General features: G+C 40.0%; 1 protein-coding gene across 1 annotated transcript in view; it reads right to left on the bottom strand.

The window, feature by feature from the left end:
* Positions 1–24,474, bottom strand: part of LOC121385539 (cubilin-like) — a 172,125-nt gene that overhangs the window by 133,948 nt on the left and 13,703 nt on the right. The window contains exons 6-16 of the mRNA XM_041516248.1: positions 22,008–22,046; positions 20,814–20,915; positions 18,481–18,584; positions 16,563–16,692; positions 10,838–11,015; positions 5,822–5,953; positions 5,375–5,470; positions 4,033–4,163; positions 1,881–2,067; positions 1,598–1,713; positions 460–700 (exon numbers count right to left, since the gene is read on the bottom strand). Of these exons, the coding sequence (XP_041372182.1) occupies positions 460–700; positions 1,598–1,713; positions 1,881–2,067; positions 4,033–4,163; positions 5,375–5,470; positions 5,822–5,953; positions 10,838–11,015; positions 16,563–16,692; positions 18,481–18,584; positions 20,814–20,915; positions 22,008–22,046 (1,456 nt within the window). The remainder of the gene's footprint in view (positions 1–459; positions 701–1,597; positions 1,714–1,880; positions 2,068–4,032; positions 4,164–5,374; positions 5,471–5,821; positions 5,954–10,837; positions 11,016–16,562; positions 16,693–18,480; positions 18,585–20,813; positions 20,916–22,007; positions 22,047–24,474) is intronic.

Raw genomic sequence — 24,474 nt, 5'->3', positions numbered from 1 at the left:
TTATGGTTCCTGTTTATAAATCACCACCACACAGTGAAACAAAGTAATATATATGACAAAATCATGGTTCCTGTTTATAAATCACCACCACACTCAAACAAAACCGGCCTTGGTGGCGCAGTGGTTAAGCCATCGGACTACAGGCTGGTAGGTACATGGTTCGCAGCCTGGTACTGGCTCCAACACAGAGCGAGTTCTTAAGGTCTCAATGGACAGATGTAAAAGCCACTACACCCTATTCTCTCTCACTAACCGACTAACAACTAACCCACTGTCCTGGACGGACAGACAGCCCAGATAGCTGACTGTGTGCCCAGGACAGCGTGCTTGAATCTTAATTGGATATAAGCACAAAAATAAGTTGAAATGAAACTGAATCAAAGTAACACACATGATGACACTATTCATTGGGTTATATCCTAGGGTTACGGCATGGCCAAAAGATCATCAATTTTCTACCTGGATCGGCTGACGTCCACTCCGCTACAAATCCCCGCCCGCTGACAGATGTGTCCGAGAAGAACCACAGGTAGATCTGGTTGTGTGTGCTGTTGATCCCCACAGCAGGGGGAATGTTGCCACCACAGTAACGGCCAATAGCGTACGATGTGGCCGTGGGACCGTCGTTTATTTGGAGGAAGTCAAAATTACATCGAATATGAGACTCGATATCAAACGTGGGGAATCTAACATTGATGATCTGAAAACAAAAGTAAAAGTTTGAGAACATGAATATGTATGCAAAGCAGTGAATCGGGGCTCTCAATCCCGACACTGCTATATAATATTGGTTGAAAAAAAGAACAAATAGGATTAAAGTTTGTTTTGTTTAATGACACTAGTAGAGCAAATTGATTTATTAATCTTTGGCTATTGGATAGCAAACATTTGGTAATTTTGACATATAAAGTTTATTTTGTTTAATGAAACCACTACAGCACATTGATTAATTTTTCAGAGAGAGAGAGAGAGAGAGAGAGAGAGAGAAAGAGAGAGAGAAAGAGAAAGAGAGACAGAGGGGAGAGAGAGAGAGAGAGAGAGAGAGAGAGAGAGAGAGAGAGAGAGAGAGAGAGAGAGAGAGAGAGAGAGAGAGAGAGAGAGAGAGAGAGAAAGAGACAGGGGGGGAGAGAGAGAGAGAGAGAGGGAGGGAGAAAGAGACAGAGAGAAAGACAGACAGACAGAGAAACAGACGGAGGGAGAAAGTGTTAACGTTATTAATTACAGGGACTAATATTCGATGTTTACAATCTTTCTTATCAAGACTAAAACACATGTATGATTCTGATTGGTTATTAATAAAGCGCACTTCGTTTTGTGCATTATTACAATGCGAGAGGGTGTTGGCGTGTGATGTCTAGTGACAATTAGCGATGGCATATATGGGTATTTAACAGGATGGGAGAGAGAGGGAGGGAGAGGAAGAGCGAGAGCGAGAGAGAGAGAGAGAGAGAGACACAGAGAGAGAGAGAGAGAGAGAGAGAGACAGAGACAGAGACAGAGAGAGAGAGAGAGAGAGAGAGAGAGAGAGAGAGAGAGAGAGAGAGAGAGAGAGAGAGAGGGGGGGAGAAGAGGGCTGACAGAGCAATTTTGCATGTACCTTGCTTCTTGTTGTCGTGATGGTCCAGGCACAGGACACCCCGTGTGAATAATTTGTCCCTGCTTGTCTTGGAAATCTCACAGTGCCCGTTTCTCCAGAAAGCCGACCGCCACAAACTAAAAGTTTAAAAAACAGAACAATAAATTAACGTAACATTTGATAATATTAAGTTAACCTGATTGGTGCAAACTAAAAGTTTAAAAAACAGAACAAAGTGTTAAAGTGTCTATATCCAATTAAGGTTGAGGCATGTCCACCCTGGGCCAAACTGCTGAATACTTACCACTCTGGGCATCCGTGCAGGTGTCTCCAGTGAAGTCCTCTGTACATGCACACTGAAATCTGCCCACCAGGTTTGTGCACGTGCCGCCATTTTGACATGGGTTGGACGCACATTCGTTAATGTCTGTTTCACAGTTGGTCCCGGTGTAACCAGCCATACACTGACACCTGTACGAACTCCCAGCATTCTGAAACATACGTTTATACACAGTGATACAGTGACAACATACAGAGTTCAAGCTAAAAAGAGCACATCAATTTATTAATTATTGGCCATCGGCTGTCAACTATTTGGGTAATTCTGATATGTAGGAGCGAGAGAGAGAGAGGGAGAGGGAGAGGGAGAGGGAGAGGGAGAGGGAGAGGAGAGGGAGAGAGAGAGAGAGAGAGAGAGAGAGAGAGAGAGAGAGAGAGAGAGAGAGAGAGAGAGAGAGAGAGAGAGAGAGAGAGAGAGAGAGAGAGAGACAGAGGGGGAGAGAGAGAGCCATTTTAACATGGGTTGGACACGAATTCATTGATGTCTGTTTCACAGTTGGTCCCAGTGTAACCAGCCATACACCAACACCTGTACGAAACTCCCGACATTCTGAAACATGCAGGGTGACATTATACAGTAATACAGTGACAACATACAGTGGGCCGAATTTACGAAGCATTGCAAATGTATGTGGTTGCATGAGTGTAAGACATAAACAGGTTTTGTAAAATCGGCTCACAGAGGCTCCTGTCTATGGAATGGTGCATATGAAAGATCGCTTGCTGCTAATCGAAAAGAGTAACCCATGAAGTGGCGACAGCGGGTTTCCCCTCTCAATATATGTGTGGTCCATAGCCATATGTCCAACGCCATATAACCATAAATAAAATGTGTTGAGTGCGTCGTTAAATAAAACATTTCTTTCGTTCTTATTTTGGGCATACCTGTTACTGCCTCAGCTTTGGTGTAATCTAAAGCCCTGATTTCTATCTCATGGTCCATTCCTTGACATGGTGAGGTAGCTTGTATGTCTCAATGACTCGGAAAGCTATGCCAGCTGGAGCATCAGCTCCTGGTAGGGTCACCCAAGCTGGACTGGTCAAAGGGTAGAGACTAGACTAATATGGACCGGACAAACAGAGGACGTGAGTCAAGAAAGACAGCTGTCTAGGAGAAGCAGCTTGCATGTCTCGAGGACTCGGAGAGCTATGTCAGCTGAGCACCAGCTCCTGGTAGGGTCACCCAAGCTGGACTGGTCAAAGGGTAGAGACTAGACTAATACGGACCAGACAGATAGAGGACGTGAGTCAAGAAAGACAAATGTCTAGGAGAAGCAAAGCAAGCAAAGCCCTGATTTGGTTAATCTGATATGTAGTCTTAAGCTCATTCCCACATTAACTAGTATAGCACATTAAAAGTGCATCAGTAGTGAATCGACAACAAAAAATCACTTTCAATACCCCCAGTAGTGCAGCACATTGACAGCACATCGACAGCACATCAACAGCACATCAACAGCACATTGACGACACATAGACAGCACATTAATAGCGTGCCACTTTCACTTTTTTCAATCACTCAAAAAGTGATTTTTGCTGCTTGCTGCTCATAAAGTTATAATATTTCACCAATGACACATTTTTTATTTGACTCAAAAACAATACCAAAACAAAATATTCATGAAGAAAGGCATAGGCTTGGAAACAGGGGGGGGAGGGGGAGGGGGCAGGGGGCATTGTCCCCTCAACTTTGAAACTGGGGGGGGGGCCACAATATGCACAATATGAACTCACATTTAATAAGTGCCCCCCCCCCCCCAAATGCATAAAGGTTCATACAAAAAGTTAGAAGTTTGCTTTTTGTTTATTGACACCACTAGAGCACAATGATTTAGAAATCATCGGCTATTAGATGTCATCAGAGGAAAACCGCTACATTTTTCCTAATGCAGAAAGGGATCTTTTATATGTACTTTCCCACTGACAGGAGAGTACATACCATGGCCTTTGAACAGTTGTGGTGTACTGGTTGGAATGAGAAAAACTCCAATCAGTTGAATGGATCCACAGAGGTGGTTCAATTCTGCGACGCAAGCAACTCAAATGAGTACTCAACCGACTGAGATACATCCTGCCCCAAGATGTAAACAAGAAAAAAAACTGTTGAAAATAATTACAATGCAGGCCGCCCCATTCTGACATGGGTTGCTCAAACAGGCACCAGTTTGAGATCCGGACGTACAGCCATTAGGTCCTACTCCATTGCCAACATAGCCAGATGGGCAAGTGCAAGATCGGCCAGTAATTCCTGTAAGTAGATATAGAATATACATGTATATCATGATGATGATGGTAGACATGGTGATGATAGTTGTGATGATGCTGATGAAAGGGGCGATGGTTGTGATTTTGGTTTGGTGGCGGTTATGGTGATGGTGATGATGATGATGATGATGATGATGATGGTTGTGATGGTGGTTTGGTGGTGGTGATGATGATGATGATAAATGATGATGATGGCTGTGATGGTGGTGGTGATGGTGAGGATGATAAATGTGATATGGTTGTGATGATAATGATGATGATAAATGATGATGGCTGTGATGGTGGTTTGGTGATGGTGATGGTGTGGATGATAAATGTGATGATGGTTGTGATGATAATGATGATGATAAATGATGATGGCTGTGATGGTGGTTTGGTGGTGGTGATGGTGATGGTGATGATGATAAATGTGATGATGATGATGATAAATGATGATAGTGATGATGGTAAATGTGATGATGACGATGATGATAAATGATGATAGTGATGATGGTAAATGTGATGACGATGATAAATGATGATAGTGATGATGGTAAATGTGATGATGACGATGATGATAAATGATGATAGTGATGATGGTAAATGTGATGATGACGATGATGATAAATGATGATAGTGATGATGGTAAATGTGATGACGAAGATGATGATAAATGATGATGGTAAATGTGATGATGATGATGATGATGATAAATGATGATGGTAAATGTGATGATGATGATGATGATGATAAATGATGATAGTGATGATGGTGGTATTGATGATGTTAAGGAGGATGAGGATTTTTCATATCTCCTAAATTCAAGGGCCAAACATCTGTGAAAAGTGGATAAATCATCATAAAAGTTAAACATGATCAGTAACAGTACATGATAAAGCTATATACAAAATTTCACATCAATATTTTCAGGTATTGCAAAACAAGTGCGGAAAACAATTTTTCAAATCTCCTAAGTTAAAGGGCCATAACTCTGTCAAAACCGGGTAAATTGCCATGAAAGTTAAACTTCATCTGTAACAGTACATGATAAACCTATATGCAAATTTTCAGTTCAATATCTCGGGCGGGCAGGCAGACGGATGGACAGACGGACAGAAAGAAGGATGGAGATGAAACCTATAGTCCCCTCCAGTTGGACTGGTAAGGGATGGTGTGATAATCAGATTATTACCTGGGGAATAATCAAGTTATTACCTGGTGTCTCTCGACAGGTTGCAGTTGGGTAACATCCTCCATTATTAGTTCCACAGATACCCACCCAGGTGCAGGTTCTACCGTCACCTTGGTAACCTAAATAACAACATAACAACAAAATAAAACATGCAAATCAGTATCAAAATTAGAACACAAAACATCTGAAAAATAGTTAAGTAAACTGTATTTGTAACATAAAATACATCAAACTTACAACAATTGTTAAGTAAACATTTGGTGAAATAATTTCATAAAATAATCGATATTTTGTTACAAAATAAATGGGTTTCTGCAGTTTTTGAAGTTTTATAGACAATTTGGCGAAATGTTCTGCTAACCCAGAACTAGCCCTACAAATACAACATAGCTATCCCCTAAATATAAAAAATGTGGAAAATCAAAACATTTTTAAATATTTGAATTTACTAATTGTTTTTATAAACTGACCTCCCGGACAACCGGGGCAGGAGAAAGAGCCAATCGTGTTTTGACACTGGACAAAGGGTGACATGGAACAGCCGCCATTGCTTCTCTCACATTCATTCACATCCTGGCATGTAAACCCATTCCCTGTGTAGCCTGAAACAAAGGATAGAAACATTTGTTTACAACACGAAACACATTCTTAACTACACCTCTTTTGTATCTATGGTGGATGTGTAACAAATGGGAGGGGGGGTAGAGACAGAGACAGAGACAGAGACAGAGAGACAGAGACAGAGAAACAGAGAGAGAGAGAGAGAGAGAGAGAGAGAGAGAGAGAGAGAGAGAGAGAGAGAATGAAAGATGGATGGAGAGACAGAGACAGAGACAGAGACAGAGAGACAGAGACAGAGAAACAGAGAGAGAGAGAGAGAGAGAGAGAGAGAGAGAGAAAGAATGAAAGATGGATGGAGAGACAGAGACAGAGACAGAGAGAATGACTGATTGTTTAACAACACCTCAGCACAAAATATATACAGTGCAACCCACTTATTTGCATACCACTTAATAGAATAGCCCTGCTATAAACATAGGAAGTCCCTGCACCATTACATAGCCGCTTGTACAAAAACACCCGGATAATCGACTACCTGTTATTAACATATCCCGCTTATTGTCATAGCAAAAACACTGAATTCCACGTGCCAAACACAGTTAATTGATTAACTGGTGGCTTATTTGCCAACTGGCCTTGAATAACAAGTCGTATTGTTTTAAGCCAAGACCGCACCGTGATCATGCTGAATACATTGCCGCAAGTATAATAGCCGGCACGACTGTTTACACCTGTAGTGGAAGCGATCACTCTCGATTAATTAAAACCTTTATTGTGAGGAGGGAAACTAACATATGTGATAGATATCGTTATCTCCCTATCTGCTCAAGTGTCTTGTTTAAATTAGATGTTTATTACTTAACAAACAACACTTACATAATGAGTAGACCTATCATATCGGTTGCGCAGTCTGTGTAATGAACGTGTTAGACCCAATGCACGCAATGCATTCATTACGAAAATGAGTGTGAAACGAAAATGAACTGATTTGTCTCTCTCACAAAAAATAGGTGTTATCGAAGAGCTTGATAAAAATGTTTCTCAATCCGACATCGCTAGATGTTTGGGAATTTCACAGTCCCAGGTTTCACGCATAGCGGCAAAGAAATCCGAAATCTGTTTGCAGTGGGAACGGAATGAAAATCCAGACAGAAAAAGACGTCGTACCGGAAAAGATGCCGATGTAGAAACAGCTTTAAAAACATGGTTTACAGAAGCTCGCAGTCACGATGTTCCACTTTCAGGACCAATTTTGGAAGAAAAAGCAAAGAAACTGGCTGAAACGCTGAATAAACCTGATTTCAAACCAACGAATGGGTGGCTATGCAGATGGAAGGAAAGAAACTGCATAGTTTACAAAAAAGCTCATGGAGAGAAAAAAGATGCAGATTTGCCGGCCGCAGACAATTGGGTGAAAGAACAACTTCCAAAATTGCTTGAAGAGTACAGTCCAGACGATGTGTACAATGCCGATGAGACTGGAATATATTTCCGAGCAACAGGTCAAAACATTTGTAAAGAAAATCACGGTTTTAGAAGTGAAAAAAGAAACATTAGTGATTCCAGTCAGCTGATTTTAACAGTGGAAACGAAGAAACAATGTCGAGTGACATCACACCGCCAGACGGAATCGACCAATCAGAGTTTGACACGTATATGAACGTTGACAATAACCTTCAATGTTTTGGAATGCGAGCCGACGAGGAGATTTGTGCCGTATGAGCTTGAAGTGCCAGAAGATAGCGATGATGATGACGATGACAGTGACGAACCTGTGCTTACTGCATCCGGTGCACTGATGGGAGTAAAGGCACAGACGATATTTGGAGTGTCATGGTGCGCTGAACTGTGACATTTTTTATGCATTCGAAACACACATTCAGGAAACTGTTAGAAATTCAATCTGCCAGAAGAAAATAAATGACTTTTTTAGCAAGTAGTAAACGTGCAAGCAATATATTAACCCCATGTAGTTGTAAAATACATTGTTTATTACATGTACAAACGTTTTATTGATGTTTTGTTTTTCTTTATACATGCATATGTACTTGTAACTTTGTAATAAAATTGTCGGGTTTGTTTACAAGAGTTACTTCCCTTGAATTTATTACGGCCCGGCTTTTAGCATAGTCCAGATATTAACATTAGGCAATTAGGGTATGCAGTTAAGCGGGTTTCACTGTATTAGCTATAGGATATCAAAGGAATATACCTGAATGAAGTCCTACAGTAAGTTTTGTTTTGTTTAACGACACCACTAGAGCACATTGATTAATTAATCATCAGCTATTGGATGTCACCAGAGAAAACCCTCTATATTTTTCCATTAGCAGCAAGAGATCTTTTATTTGTACATTCCCACAGACAGGAAAGCACATACCATGGCCTTTGATCAGTTGTGGTGCACTAGTTGGAACGAGAAAAAACCCAATCAGTTGAATAGATCCACTGAGGTGGTTTGATCCTGTGATGCAAAGCACCTCAGTCGAGTGCTCAACCCACTGAGCTAAATCCCACTTGAAATACAACAAAACAGTGATTGCAGCTAAACAGCCCCTCCCCATCACCCCACCCCCAGTTGAACCAACACTGAAATACAACAAAACAGTGATTGCAGCTAAACAGCCCCTCCCCATCACCCCACCCCCAGTTGAACCAACACTGAAATACAACAAAACAGTGATTGCAGCTAAACAGCCCCTCCCCATCACCCCACCCCCAGTTGAACCAACACTGGAATACAACAAAACAGTGATTGCAGCTAAACAGCCCCTCCCCATCACCCCACCCCCAGTTGAACCAACACTGAAATACAACAAAACAGTGATTGCAGCTAAACAGCCCCTCCCCATCACCCCACCCCCAGTTGAACCAACACTGAAATACAACAAAACAGTGATTGCAGCTAAACAGCCCCTCCCCATCACCCCACCCCCAGTTGAACCAACACTGAAATACAACAAAACAGTGATTGCAGCTAAACAGCCCCTCCCCATCACCCCACCCCCAGTTGAACCAACACTGAAATACAACAAAACAGTGATTGCAGCTAAACAGCCCCTCCCCATCACCCCACCCCCAGTTGAACCAACACTGAAATACAACAAAACAGTGATTGCAGCTAAACAGCCCCTCCCCATCACCCCACCCCCAGTTGAACCAACACTGAAATACAACAAAACAGTGATTGCAGCTAAACAACCCCTCCCCATCACCCCACCCCCAGTTGAACCAACACTGAAATACAACAAAACAGTGATTGCAGCTAAACAGCCCCTCCCCATCACCCCACCCCCAGTTGAACCAACACTGAAATACAACAAAACAGTGATTGCAGCTAAACAGCCCCTCCCCATCACCCCACCCCCAGTTGAACCAACACTGAAATACAACAAAACAGTGATTGCAGCTAAACAGCCCCTCCCCATCACCCCACCCTCACTTGAACCACCACTGAAGTACATCTACACACCTGCAGCTAAACAGCCCCTCCCCATCACCCAACCCCCACTTGAACCACCACTGAAATACATTTACACACCTGCAGCTAAACAGCCCCTCCCCATCACCCCACCCCCAGTTGAACCGGCACTAAAGTACATCTACACACCTGCAGCTAAACAGCCCCTCCCCATCAGCCCACCCCCACTTGAACCAACACTGAAATACATCTACACACCTGCAGCTAAACAACCCCTCCCCATCACCCCACCCCCACTTGAACCAACACTGAAATACATCTACACACCTGCAGCTAAACAGCCCGTCTCCATCACCCCACCCCCACTTGAACCAACACTGAAATACATCTACACACCTGCAACCACCGAAATACATCCACACACCTGCAGCTAACAGCCCCTCCCCATCACCCCACCCTCACTTGAACCACCACTGAAATACATCTACACACCTGCAGCTAACAGCCCCTCCCCATCACCCCGCCCTCACTTGAACCGACCGGCCTCGGTGGCGTCGTGGCAGGCCATCGGTCTACAGGCTGGTAGGTACTGGGTTCGGATCCCAGTCGAGGCATGGGATTTTTAATCCAGATACCGACTCCAAACCCTGAGTGAGTGCTCCGCAAGGCTCAATGGGTAGGTGTAAACCACTTGCACCGACCAGTGATCCATAACTGGTTCAACAAAGGCCATGGTTTGTGCTATCCTGTCTGTGGGATGCGCAAATAAAAGATCCCTTGCTGCTAATCGGAAGAGTAGCCCATGTAATGGCGACAGCGGGTTTCCTCTGAAAATATGTGTGGTTCTTAACCATATGTCTGACGCCATATAACCGTAAATAAAATGTGTTGAGTGCGTCGTTAAATAAAACACTTCTTTCTTTCACTTGAACCACCACTGAAATACATCTACACACCTGCAGCTAACAGCCCCTCCCCATCACCCCACCCTCACTTGAACCACCACTGAAATACATATACACACCTGCAGCTAACAGCCCCTCCCCATCACCCCACCCTCACTTGAACCACCACTGAAATACATCTACACACCTGCAGCTAACAGCCCCTCCCCATCACCCCACCCTCACTTGAACCAACATTGAACTACATCTACACACATGCAGCTAAAGAACCCCTCCCCATCACCCCACCCTCACTTGAACCAACATTGAACTACATCTACACACCTGCAGCTAACAGCCCCTCCCCATCACCCCACCCCCACTTGAACCAACACTGAAATACATCTACACACCTACAGCTAAACAACCCCTCCCCATCACCCCACCCTCACTTGAACCAACACTGAAATACATCTACACACCTGCAGCTAAACAACCCCTCCCCATCATTCCACCCCTACTTAAACTGGCACTTAAATACATCTACACACCTGCAGCTAAACAGTCCCTCCCCATCACCCCACCCCCACTTGAACCAGCACTGAACTACATCTACACACCTGCCGGACACCTGCCGCAGTTGAAGCCTCCGGGGTAGTTGTTACACGGGACAAAGGGATTCCGGGAACACGGGTGTGCTGAGGTCGCACTGCACTCGTCAACGTCTACCGTGCACGGAGCAGTGGTTGTCGATCCCGACTTTGTCCAGCCGTCGTCACAGATACACTGGTACTTAGCCTAGCGAAATACAACATATATTACACAAGTAAGAAGAATACCGGGTCAGACATCATCACAGATACACTTGTACTTAGCCTAGTGAAATATAACATATATTACACAAGTAGGAAGAATACCGGGTCAGACATCATCACAGATACACTTGTACTTAGCCTAGTGAAATATAACAAATATTACACAAGTAGGAAGAATATCTGGTCAAACATCGTCACAGATACACTTGTACTTAGCCTAGTGAAATATAACATATATTATACAAGTAGGAAGAATATCTGGTCAAACATCATCACAGATACACTTGTACTTAGCCTAGTGAAATACAACATATATTACACAAGTCGAAACAATAACTGGTGTGAGTTTGTTCAGCTGTCATCACAGATACACTTGTACTTAGCCTAGCGAAATACAACATATATTACACAAGTAGGAAGAATACCGGGTCAGACATCATCACAGATACACTTGTACTTAGCCTAGTGAAATATAACATATATAATACAAGTAGGAAGAATATCTGGTCAAACATCGTCACAGATACACTTGTACTTAGCCTAGTGAAATACAACATATATTATACAAGTTGGAAGAATACCTGGTCAGACAACGTCACAGATACACTTGTACTTAGCCTAGTGAAATATAACATATATTACGTCACAAATACACTTGTACTTAGCCTAGTAAAATATACAAATATAACATATATTATACAACCTGGTCAGACATCGTCATAGATACACTAAGACTTGTACTTAGCCTAGTGAAATATAACATATATTATAAAAGTCAAAAGAATAACTGGTCTGATTTTTTTCAGCCATCATTACAGTTACACCGATACTTCACCAGTAGAAAGAATAACTTGTCAGACTTTGTTCAACCATCATCATAGATACACCAATACTTAGTCCATTCTTTCTAGAAATGCTTCTCAATTTCTAGTATGTGCTTCCATCTTAGAATTTGAGAAGCAAAGATTGCTTTTTCTAGTATGTGCTTCAATCTTAGAAGCTAAGGTTGCTTTTTTAGCATGTGCTGCCATCTTAGAAGCTGAGAAGCAGATTGCTTTTTTAGCATATACTTCCAGCTTAGAAGCTGAGAAGCAGATTGCTTTTTTAGCATGTGCTTCCATCTTAGAAGCTGAGAAGCAAAGATTGCTTTTTTCAGCATGTGCTTCCATCTTAGAAGCTGAGAAGCAAAGATTGTTTTTTCAGCATGTGCTTCCATCGTAGAAGCTGAGAATCAAAGATTTTTTTCAGCATGTGCTTCCATCTTAGAAGCTGAGAAGCAAAGATTGTTTTTTTAAGCATGTGCTTACATCTTAGAAGCTGAGAAGCAAAGATTGTTTTTGTAAGCATGTGCTTACATCTTAGAAGCTGAGAAGCAAAGATTGCTTTTCTTAGCATGTGCTTCCATCTTAGAAGCTGAGAAGCAGATTGCTTTTTCTACATTGTGCTTCCATCTTAGAAGATGCGAAGCAAAGATTCTTTTTTCAGCATGTGCTTCCATCTTAGAAGCTGAGAAGCAAAGATTGTTTTTTCAGCATGTGTTTCCATCTTAGAAGCTGAGAAGCAAAGATTGTTTTTTAAGCATGTGCTTCCATCTTAGAAGTTGAGAAGCAAAGATTGCTTTTCTTAGCATGTGCTTTCACCTTAGAAGCTGAGAAGCAAAGATTGCTTTTTTAGCATGTGCTTGCATCTTAGAAGCTGAGAAGCAAATATCGTTTTTCTAGCATGTGCTTCCATCTTAGAAGCTGAGAAGCAAAGATTGCTTCCCACTCCATAAATGGATTTCAAGCATTGTGATGCATTGATGATGATCACGATGCTACTGCTGACAAGAAAAGAAAGAAATGTTTTATTTAACGACACACTCAACACATTTTATTTATGGTTATATGGCGTCAGACATACGGTTAAGGACCACACAGATACTGAGAGAGGAAACCTGCTGTCGCCACTTCATGGGCTACTCTTTTGGATTAGCAGCAAGGGATCTTTTATATGCACCATCCCACAGACAGGGTAGTACATACCACGGCCTTTGATGTACCAGTCATGGTGCACTGGCTGGAATGAGAAACAGTCCAGTGGGCCCACCAATGGGGATCGATCCCAGACTGACCGTGCATTGTGCAAGTGCGTTACCACTATCCTGTCTGTGGGATGGTTCATATAAAAGATCCCTTGCTACTAATCGAAAAGAGTAGCCCATGAAGTGGTGACAGCAGGTTTTCTCTCTCAATATCTGTGTGGTCCATGACCATATGTCCGATGCCATATAACTATAAATAAAATGTGTTGAGTGCGTCGTTAAATAAAACATATCCTTCCTTCCTATTTACGAACACCAGTTTGTACTGAGATGTACTTATTGACAAGTTATTTTCTTCAATAAAGTTAGTTTGTTTTTGTTTAACGACGTCAAACGATGTCAAACATTTGGTAATTTATACATATAGTTTTAGAGAGTAAACACGCTACATTTTGTCACTAGTAGAAATAACCCAATGGGCCCACTGGAGGGGTACGATCCTAAACCGACCGTGTATCAAGCGAGTGCTTTATCACTGGGTTACGTCCCGCCCTCTAAGATAGTAAGTTATAACAATTTTTACCTGGTTTAATTGAAACACAGGTTAATATATGTATGTGTGAAAACAATAATGGTGAGAAAGAAAGAAAGAAAGAAAGAAATGTTTTATTTAACGACGCACTCAACACATTTTATTTACGGTTATATGGCATCAGACATATGGTTAAGGACCACACAGATTTGGAGAGGAAACCCGCTGTCGCCACATAGGCTACTCTTTTACGACAGGCAGCAAGGGATCTTTTATTTGCGCTTCCCACAGGCAGGATAGCACAAACCATGGCCTTTGTTGAACCAGTTATGGATCACTGGTCGGTGCAAGTGGTTTACACCTACCCATTGAGCCTTGCGGAGCACTCACTCAGGGTTTGGAGTCGGTATCTGAATTAAAAATCCCATGCCTCGACTGGGATCCGAACCCAGTACCTACCAGCCTGTAGACCGATGGCCTGCCACGACGCCACCGAGGCCGGTCACAATAATGGTGAGATACATTCAGATATTTCACTTTATTACACACCAGTGTAAGATATTGCTCATGTCATAACAATCACTCAATATCTAACTAGTCTAATATTGGCCAGCGTGACGTGAGCGTGACGTATATCATTTGCTGACCAAATTTGTAGAAAAATAATGTGTAGTAGGTCTCGACATCTGCTTCCCTCTGCGTTTACGGCTTGTTTGCAGTTGGTTTGTAATAAATAGAATACTAAACTAGCTTGCCTGTCATACCATTTTTATGAAAGTCGTGAACAGTGTTTGTATCTTGACGAGCGAAATACCAAAACTGTTCACTCGTTTCATAAAAATGGTATGACAGGCAAGCTTGTTTATTCTCTCATCCTCAGGTATATGGAACAGAGCTATCCCATGAAAGAAAGCTATGCAAGAAATTTCTATCTTACATGGGATATCACACGCTTGCGTTTAACATGACGTCGTTGGTAATATATGATGTCATATTAATGTGAGGCGGTTGTGGGGTCTTTAGACACAGTTTTAAATTAATATTTTGTTATTAAAACCTTCATTTTAAAATCTATTTTGTTAATTTGTAGTGTTAAATCTTATTTAACACATGAAACAAACACAGCAAATACGACAGTGTAGCTTATTTATGATAAAATGGTCAAACAAAAAAGTTACTTGTTCAGCCATCTTTGTCTGTCCATGTAAAATAATGGTTTATTTACCGAATGACTGAGAGTAAAAGACTCCATCATATGCGGTACTTTTTCTATCCAACATGACCGCATATGATGGAGTCTTGTAGTGTTCTATATGACTGTTACACAAGTAACTGTCCCGTTGCTGATCAGGGTATGTTGACACATGTTCCATGTCCACACAGTTCTGACTTACAAAGATTTAAAATTTTCCAGAGGGTGGGGGCATGCCCCTGGATCCCCATACAAAGCTCTGGCACTTTGCCCCCGCAGGCAACATCATTTCCAAATGGCCCCAGCATATACCTAGTCAAAACTCAACCTCCACCCCCCCCCCCCCCCCAAAATACTGGCTACAAAAAATCGTAAGTCTAGTGTTACACGTAAACGTAAATCTATGACTGAAGAGCTATTCACGAAACAACGTAAACGTAAGTTACATGTAAAGTTGGACGTAAATATAAGAGTGCCTCCGGTTACAACTAATTCTGCATATAATAAATCAAGCATGATCGCTATTATTTACTATTATTTGCGGAAAATGGCATCATTTTCAATAACTGCAACAGTTTGCGATGGCGAACACCCATGGATTGAACATACATATTTTTGTGATCGAACGGAGTTATCTTTTCCTTTTTACGAATGTCCTAAAGTTAGTACAAAATGCGGATCCTCACTAATACCAAAATGCCATTGTTCGTCGTCCGCGATGTTATTGTTAGCAGATGACAAACGAAATTGTGTTTTGCGCTTTTGTTATTTACCCTGTAGCCATCGTTTCTTTTTTTCTTTTCTTTTCAATTTCTCCGGTGAGATATCATACATTTACGTCCGACTAAGTTACATTTACATTTACCCCTGCGTGTGCTGTAACCTCATCGTGGTGCAGGGGTGTAACATTCTCTTTGAGAATGGCCAATACAGCACAAAATTGAAGTTTTGAGTAAAATTCAGTATCCGTAAAATTCTGTGATATTTGTGTTTTTGCACAGTCCTTTACACTGTTTTTGTTTAAGTCTTGAATTTTTATATTGATGTTGATCATCACTTTATTTATTTGCATTACCATAGTTTAACACCCAATAGCCGATGTATTTTTCGTGCTGGGGTGTCGTTAAACATTCATTCATTCATTCATTTACATTTACGACCATCTTTGAGAATAAGGTGATTCTTGCACATAAACGTAAATCTACGGCAGACGTAAGTGCTAGTTACACATTTTTGTGAATATGGGTCCTGTTCTATATGACTGTTATACAAGTACTTGTCCCGATGATGCTCGTGGTATGTTGATGCACGTTTCGTGTCCACATAGTTCCGACTTACAAAGATTTAACATTTTCCAGGGGGTAGGGGCATGCCTCTGGATCACCATACAGCTCAGGGGCTTCGCGCCTGCAGACAACATCAATTCCAAAAGGCCCCAGCAAATACCTAGTCGAAGCCCTCCCCCCCTGCTCTAAATGCTGGCTACAGGCCTGGAGCTAATTTCACAAAACATCGTAAATTTATGTCTGCGACTTGCAGTTAAACCAGTCATACGTTTACACGTGTTTGGAATCTATTTCACGAAGAAAATGACATCATTACGGAAGATGGAGCATTTTATTGACAAAAGAAAATGAAATATGTGTAATTTAACCTAAATTTGGTTTATTGTTAATAGTGACAAGAACTGTGATTTACTTGTAGATTTACTTTTACGTGCAAAACTAGGCTTACGATGTTTTGTGAATATGGGTCCTGTTCTATATGACTGTTATACAAGTACCTGTCCCGCTGATGCTCGTGGTATGTTGACGCATGTTCCGTGACCACACAGTTCCGACTGCGACGCGCCAGTACAGTCATCGTGCTGATCCATACATCGGATTCCATGCCAGTTGGCAGTGCACGTACAACTGAAATAAATCTCGAGTTAAAGTTTGTATTGTTTAACAACACCACTAGAGCACCCTGATTTATTGATCATCAGCTACTGCATATCAACATTTGACAATTTTTACAAACAGTCTTAAAGAGGAAACATGCTAAATTTTATCATTAGTAGCAAGGGATCTTTTGTATGCACTTTCCCACAGACAGGACAGCACATACCGTAACCTTTGATATACCATTTGTGAAGCACTGGAAAAAAAAAAAAAAAAAAAAAAAATTGGGTCCACCAAGATGTTTCGATCCTACAAACCAGGCACCTCAGCAGAATAAAAGTTTGTTTTGTTTAACGACACCACTAAAGCACACTGATTAATCAATCATCGGCTATTGGATGTCAAATAATTGGAAACTCTGACTGAGACTTAGAGAGGAAACCCACTACCTTTTTTCATTAGTAGAAAGGGATCTGATATATATACTTTCTAGTGTTTTCCCTAGCTTGTTTTAGCATGGTGCAGCACCATGCCTCAATAGCCTAGCACCATCTTGCCTTAATCAGTGCCATGCTGCCCTGAGATTAAACAAGCCTTTTTCACCAATTAATTCTAAAATTACCTTTAAAAAACACCCAAAATGGTATTATTAATTAATAAAATATGCCTTTTATATTTTTTGCCATTCATTTATTAAAGCAGGCACATAAATTACATTAATGTTTATTTCAATAAATTTTTGTGTATTTTTAATGAAATACAAGTGCCCTGAAAATGGTGAAAATGACCCAAAAGTGTTTGGTCTACCGAATTTCTAGGGAAATCACTACTTTCCCACAGACAAGAAAGCACATATCATGGTCTTTGACCTGTTGCGATGCACTGGTTGGAATGACCAAAAAAACCAATCAGTTGAATGGATTCACCGAGGTGGTTCGATCCTGCGACGCAAGCACCTCAGGCGAGCACTCAACCGACTGAGCTAAATCCCGCCTTCTCAGCAGAACACTACCAAATGAGTGAGACCCTGCCCCTATAACTGAAATAATTTCACATTTTCCATAACGTGTGTATTCCACAAAGTAAAGAGTGTTTAAATAGACTGTCCCAAATTTGCTGCCATTAATACTGACATTTCAGACTAACAGAGTCTTTATAACAACTAAAATACAGTGAAACCTGTCTAAACTGGATCCTGCTTGGAAAATTAAATTCCAGTTTTGGATAGTACAAATATTAGAACAATGAAAAATGTAGGGAATATACAGTCATTATTATTTGGAAATGTGTTACAATGGCAACAGGACAGTCTATCCTGCAACCTGTGATAAAATATCCTGAAATCTTGGATAAAACACCTGAATACTGGAACAAAATATCCTGAAACATTGACTAAAATATCCTGAAACCTTAGACAAAATATCCTGAAATCTTGGATAAAATATCCTGAAACCTTGGATAAAGTATCCTCAAACATGTGATAAAATATCCTGATACCTTGGATAAAATATCCTGAAACCTTGGACAAAATCTCCTGATCCTTGATAAAAAATATATATCCTTAAACCTTGAATAAAATATATTGAAACCTGGACAATGTATCCTAAAACCTTGAATAAAATATCCTGAAAAGTGGGACAAAATATCATGAAACCTTGGATAAAATATCCTAAAACCTGGGACAAAATATTGTGAAACCTTGAATAAAATATCCTCAAATATTGGATAAAATATCCTGAAACCTTTGAGGTGATACTAAAAAACAGAATTATGGAAAAATTCTTAGATTTAAAAAAATATTCTAATAAAATAAAAAACCTGAAAGATCCAGGTGAGTTGACACAGGTTCCTCCGTTCTGACAACCAAGATCAGTCCCAGCATACACCGAACACTCATTCACATCAATGTCACAGCGTATACCCTGAAAACAAAACATTAATTCACGTCAACATCACAATGTATACCCTGAAAACAAAACATTAATTCACGTCAACGTCACAGTGTGTACCCTGAAAACAAAACATTAATTCACGTCAACGTCACAGTGTGTACCCTGAAAACAAAACATTAATTCACGTCAAAGTCACAGTGTGTACCCTGAAAACAAAACATTAATTCACGTCAACGTCACAGTGTGTACCCTGAAAACAAAACATTAATTCACGTCAACGTCACAGTGTCTACCCTGAAAACAAAACATTAATTCACGTCAACGTCACAGCGTATACCCTGAAAACAAAACATTAATTCACGTCAACGTCACAGCGTATACCCTGAAAACAAAACATTAATTCACGTCAACGTCACAGCGTATACCCTGAAAACAAAACATTAATTCACGTCAACGTCACAGCGTATACCCTGAAAACAAAACATTAATTCACGTCAACGTCACAGCGTATACCCTGAAAACAAAACATTAATTCACGTCAACGTCACAGTGTCTACCCTGAAAACAAAACATTAATTCACGTCAACATCACAGCGTATACCCTGAAAACAAAACATTAATTCACGTCAACGTCACAGCGTATACCCTGAAAACAAAACATTAATTCACGTCAACGTCACAGCGTATACCCTGAAAACAAAACATTAATTCACGTCAACGTCACAGCGTATACCCTGAAAACAAAACATTAATTCACGTCAACGTCACAGCGTATACCCTGAAAACAAAACATTAATTCACATCAACATCACAGTGTTACCGACAATATATTCTCTACACAACACAGTGATATCAGCACAGACATTGAAACAGTGTTACTGACAGTATATTCTCTAAACAACACAGTAATATCAGCACAGACATTGAGTGATACTGATAGTATATTCTCTACAAAACACAGTGATATCAGACACACATTGAAACAGTATTAGTGACAGTACATTCTATCAGACAGACTTTGAGACAGTGATATCAGACAGACATTGAGACAGTATTAGTGACAGTACATTCTATCAGACAGACATTGAGACAGTGATATCAGACTGACACTGAGACAGTAATATCAGACAGACATTGAGACAGTGATATCAGACAGACATTGAGACAGTGATATCAGACAGACATTGAGACAGTGTTAATGACAGTATATTCTATACATATAACACAGAGATATCAGACACACATTGAAACAGTATTAGTGACAGTACATTCTATCAGACAGACATTGAGACAGTGATATCAGACAGACATTGAGACAGTGTTAATGACAGTATATTATATACATATAACACAGTGATATCAGACACACATTGAAACAGTATTAGTGACAGTACATTCTATCAAACAGACATTGAGACAGTGATATCAGACCAACATTGAGACAGTGATATCAGACCGACATTGAGACAGTGATATCAGACAGACATTGAGACAATGTTATCAGACTGACACTGAGACAGTAATATCAGACAGACATTGAGACAGTGATATCAGACAGACATTGAGACAGTGATATCAGACAGACATTGAGACAGTGTTAATGACAGTATATTCTATACATATAACACAGAGATATCAGACACACATTGAAACAGTATTAGTGACAGTACATTCTATCAGACAGACATTGAGGCAATGATATCAGACAGACATTGAGACAGTGTTAATGACAGTATATTCTATACATATAACACAGTGATATCAGACACACATTGAAACAGTATTAGTGACAGTACATTCTATCAGACAGACATTGAGACAGTGATATCAGACCAACATTGACACAGAGATATCAGACAGACATTGAGACAGTGATATCAGACAGACATTGAGACAGTGTTATCAGACCAACATTGAGACAATGTTAGTGACAGTATATTCTATACACATAACACAGTGATATCAGACCGACATTGAGACAGTGATATCAGACCGACATTGAGACAGTGATATCAGACAGACATTGAGACAGTGTTAATGACAGTATATTCTATACATATAACACAGTGATATCAGACAGACATTGAGACAGTGATATCAGACCGACATTGAGACAGTGTTATCAGACCGACATTGAGACAGTGTTAGTGATAGTATATTCTATACACAGTTATATCAGACAGACATAGAGATAGTGATATCAGACCGACATTGAGACAGTGATATCACACCGACATTGAGACAGTGTTAGTGATGTACCGTCCAGGTGTTGGGGCAGCGACAGATGAAGCCGTTGAACGTGTCCAGGCAGGTCCCTCCATTCAGACACGGGTTGGACTGGCACTCGTTAGTCGTAAGCAGCTGTAATAATTAAAAACAGTAATTAAGAGAAACTGATCAGCCGACTGAACAACCAACTGACATGTGTTAATAAAGACATTAATTTAGGGACTGTTTTGACACATACATTAGTGACTTTGTCATGATGCATTATGGACTGTTTCAGAGTACATTAGGGACTGTGTCATAGGACATAAAGGACTGTGATACAGTTTTGTTTTAAAAAGTTTTGTTTTGTTTAACGACACCACAAGATCACATTGATTTATTAATCATAGGCTACCGGATGACAAACAGTACATTATGGACTGTTTTAGACACGGCACATTAAAGACTGTGTTATGACATGTTAGGGACTGTCAGACACATTAAGGACTGTGTTATGACGTGTTAGGGACTGTCAGACACATTAAGGACTGTGTTATGACATGTTAGCTAGGGACTGTCAGACACATTAAGGACTGTTCTGACATGTTAGGGACTGTCAAGACACATTAAGGACTGTGTTATGACATGTTAGCTAGGGACTGTCAGACACATTAAGGACTGTTATGACATGTTAGGGACTGTTAAGACACATTAAGGACTATGTTATGACATGTTAGGGACTGTCAGACACATTAAGGACTGTGTTATGACATGTTAGGGACTGTCAGACACATTAAAGACTGTGTTATGACATGTTAGGGACTGGCACACATTAAGGACTGTGTTATGACATGTTAGGGACTGTCAGACATATTAAGGACTGTGTTATGACGTGTTAGGGACTGTCAGACCCATTAAGGACTGTGTTATGACATGTTAGGGACTGTCAGACACATTAAGGACTGTGTTATGACATGTTAGCTAGGGACTGTCAGACACATTAAGGACTGTGTTATGGCATGTTAGGGACTGTCAAGACACATTAAGGACTGTGTTATGACACGTTAGGGACTGTCACACATTAAGGACTGTGTTATGACATGTTAGGGACTGTCAAACACATTAAGGACTGTGTTATGATGTGTTAGGGACTGTGTTATGACGTGTTAGAGACTGTTACATGACACATCATGGACACAGTTGTGATCTACTGATTTAAATTACGCACATAATCTCCTTACTTACCGTTTCCAATCTTGAGACCTTCTGTTCCAGTGCACGCACCTGTACAAAATATTGCAACATACTGAATGTATATAACAAATATTTACTGTAATGCTAGGTTCTGACACTCAGATTAACAACTAACGGGTTATACGACGAGAATCGAGTTGTAAGAGCACTCAGACTAGCAACTAGAAGTCATGACAGCAGGAAGTTGGCCAACTTTGTGCTGGCAGTTGGTAGTCTGATCCTAGCATTAGATACCAAGACAAATTTACCATAAGATAGAAAGACAGATTTACTGAAAGATAGTAGCAAATACTGATTATAACAAAGCAACTAGCATTTATTTATGAATGCAACAAACATTTACTGTAAAATAACTAAACATTTATTGGAAGATAACAAGATACCTGTATTTAATGTAAATTAGCAACAAACATTTATTGAAAGAAAACTACAAAGATTTACTGTAAAAAAACAATTAACATTTACGGAAAAATAGCAACTAGCATTTACTGAAAAATAGCAACTAACATTTACTGTAAACTAGCAACTAATATTTACTGTAAAATAGCAACTAACGTTTACTTTGTAAAATAGCAACTAACAATTACTGTAAACTAGCAACTAATATTTACTGTAAAATAGCAACTAACGTTTACTTTGTAAAATAGCAACTAACATTTACTGTAAACTAGCAACTAATATTTACTGTAAAATAGCAACTAACGTTTACTTTGTAAAATAGCAACTAACAATTACTGTAAACTAGCAACTAACATTAACTGTAAAATAGCAACTAACGTTTACTGTAAAATAGCAACTAACATTTACTGTAAAATAGCAACTAACATTTACTGTAAAATAGCAACTAACATCAACAGCAAAATAGCAACTAACATTGCTGAAAAATTGCAACTAACATTTACAACTAACGTTTACTGTAAAGTAGCAACTAGCATTTACTGTAAAATAGCAACTAACATTTACTGTAAACTAGCAACTAATATTAACAGCAAAATAGCAATTAACATTTACTGTAAAATAGCAACTAATATTAACAGCAAAATAGCAATTAACATTTACTGTAAAATAGCAACTAACATTTACTGTAAAATAGCAACTAATATTTACAGTAAACTAGCAACTAACGTTTACTGTAAAATAGCAACTAACATTAACAGCAAAATAGCAACTAACATTTGCTGAAAAATAGCAACTAACGTTTACTGTAAAATAGCAACTAACATTTACTGAAAAAGAAACAAGATAGTAAGATAGGAACAAATATTTAATTTTAGATAGCAAGCAACTATCATTCATTGTAATACAGCATCAAACATTATTTATTGTTGATAGCAATAAATTTAATTTAACATACTGGGTAACAACAAATATTTATTGTAAGATAGTATTTCATTTCAACTTATTTTCATGCTTATATCCAATTAAGGTTCAAGCATGCTGTCCTGATCACACACCTCAGCTATCTGGACTGTCTGTCTAGGAGAGTGGGTTAGTTGTTAGTGTTACTGGTTAGTGAGAGAGAAGGAGTAGCGGTCTTACACCTACCCATTGAGTCGTTAAAACTCACTCTGGGGTGGGAGCTGGTGCTGAGCTGCGAACCCTGTACCTACCAGCCTTATGTCTGATGGCTTAACCACAACACCACCGAGGCCGGTGTACGATAGTAACCACTATTTACTGCATGCTAGCAAATAACATTTATTGTATTAAAGATAGAATAAAAAGAAAAGAAAATGTGATGGGATCATTTCTCTATACATTTAGTTCTTTTAAAAAATACACATGATACAAAGTTTGTTTGTTTAACGACACCACTAGAGCACATTTACTTACTAATCATCAGCTATTATATGTTAAAGATTTGGTAATTTTCGACATGTAGTCTTAGAGTGGAAACCCGCTCCATTTTTCCATTAGTAACATGGGATTTTTTATATGCACTATTTAACAGACAGGATAGCACATAGCACAGCCTTTGATGTACCAGTTGTGGTGCACTGGTTGGAACGAGAGAAATAGCTCAATAGGTCACCGACAGGGGTCGATCCTAGACCGACCTCATATCAGGCGAGCGATGTACCTCTGGGCTATGACCCACTCTTTACGTGATACATGCAATATACTCAACAAAATTAATTATGCCTAGTACAAAGAAAGAAATGTTTTATTTAACAACGCACTCAACACATTTTATTTACGGTTATATGGTGTCAGACATATGGTTAAGGACCACACAGATTTTGAGAGGAAACCCGCTGTCGCCACTACATGGGCTACTCTTCCGATTAGCAGCAAGGGATCTTTTATCTGCGCTTCCCACAGGCAGGATAGCACAAACCATGGCCTTTGTTGAACCAGTTATGGATCACTGGTTGGTGCAAGTGGTTTACACCTACCCATTGAGCCTTGCGGAGCACTCACTCAGGGTTTGGAGTCGGTATCTGGATTAAAAATCCCA

This window comes from Gigantopelta aegis, chromosome 11, assembly GCF_016097555.1.
Source record: "Gigantopelta aegis isolate Gae_Host chromosome 11, Gae_host_genome, whole genome shotgun sequence".
NCBI classification, from domain to species: Eukaryota; Metazoa; Mollusca; class Gastropoda; order Neomphalida; family Peltospiridae; genus Gigantopelta; species Gigantopelta aegis.
Note: the sequence above shows the minus strand (reverse complement) of the source record. Positions and strands in the feature narration are given on the sequence as shown.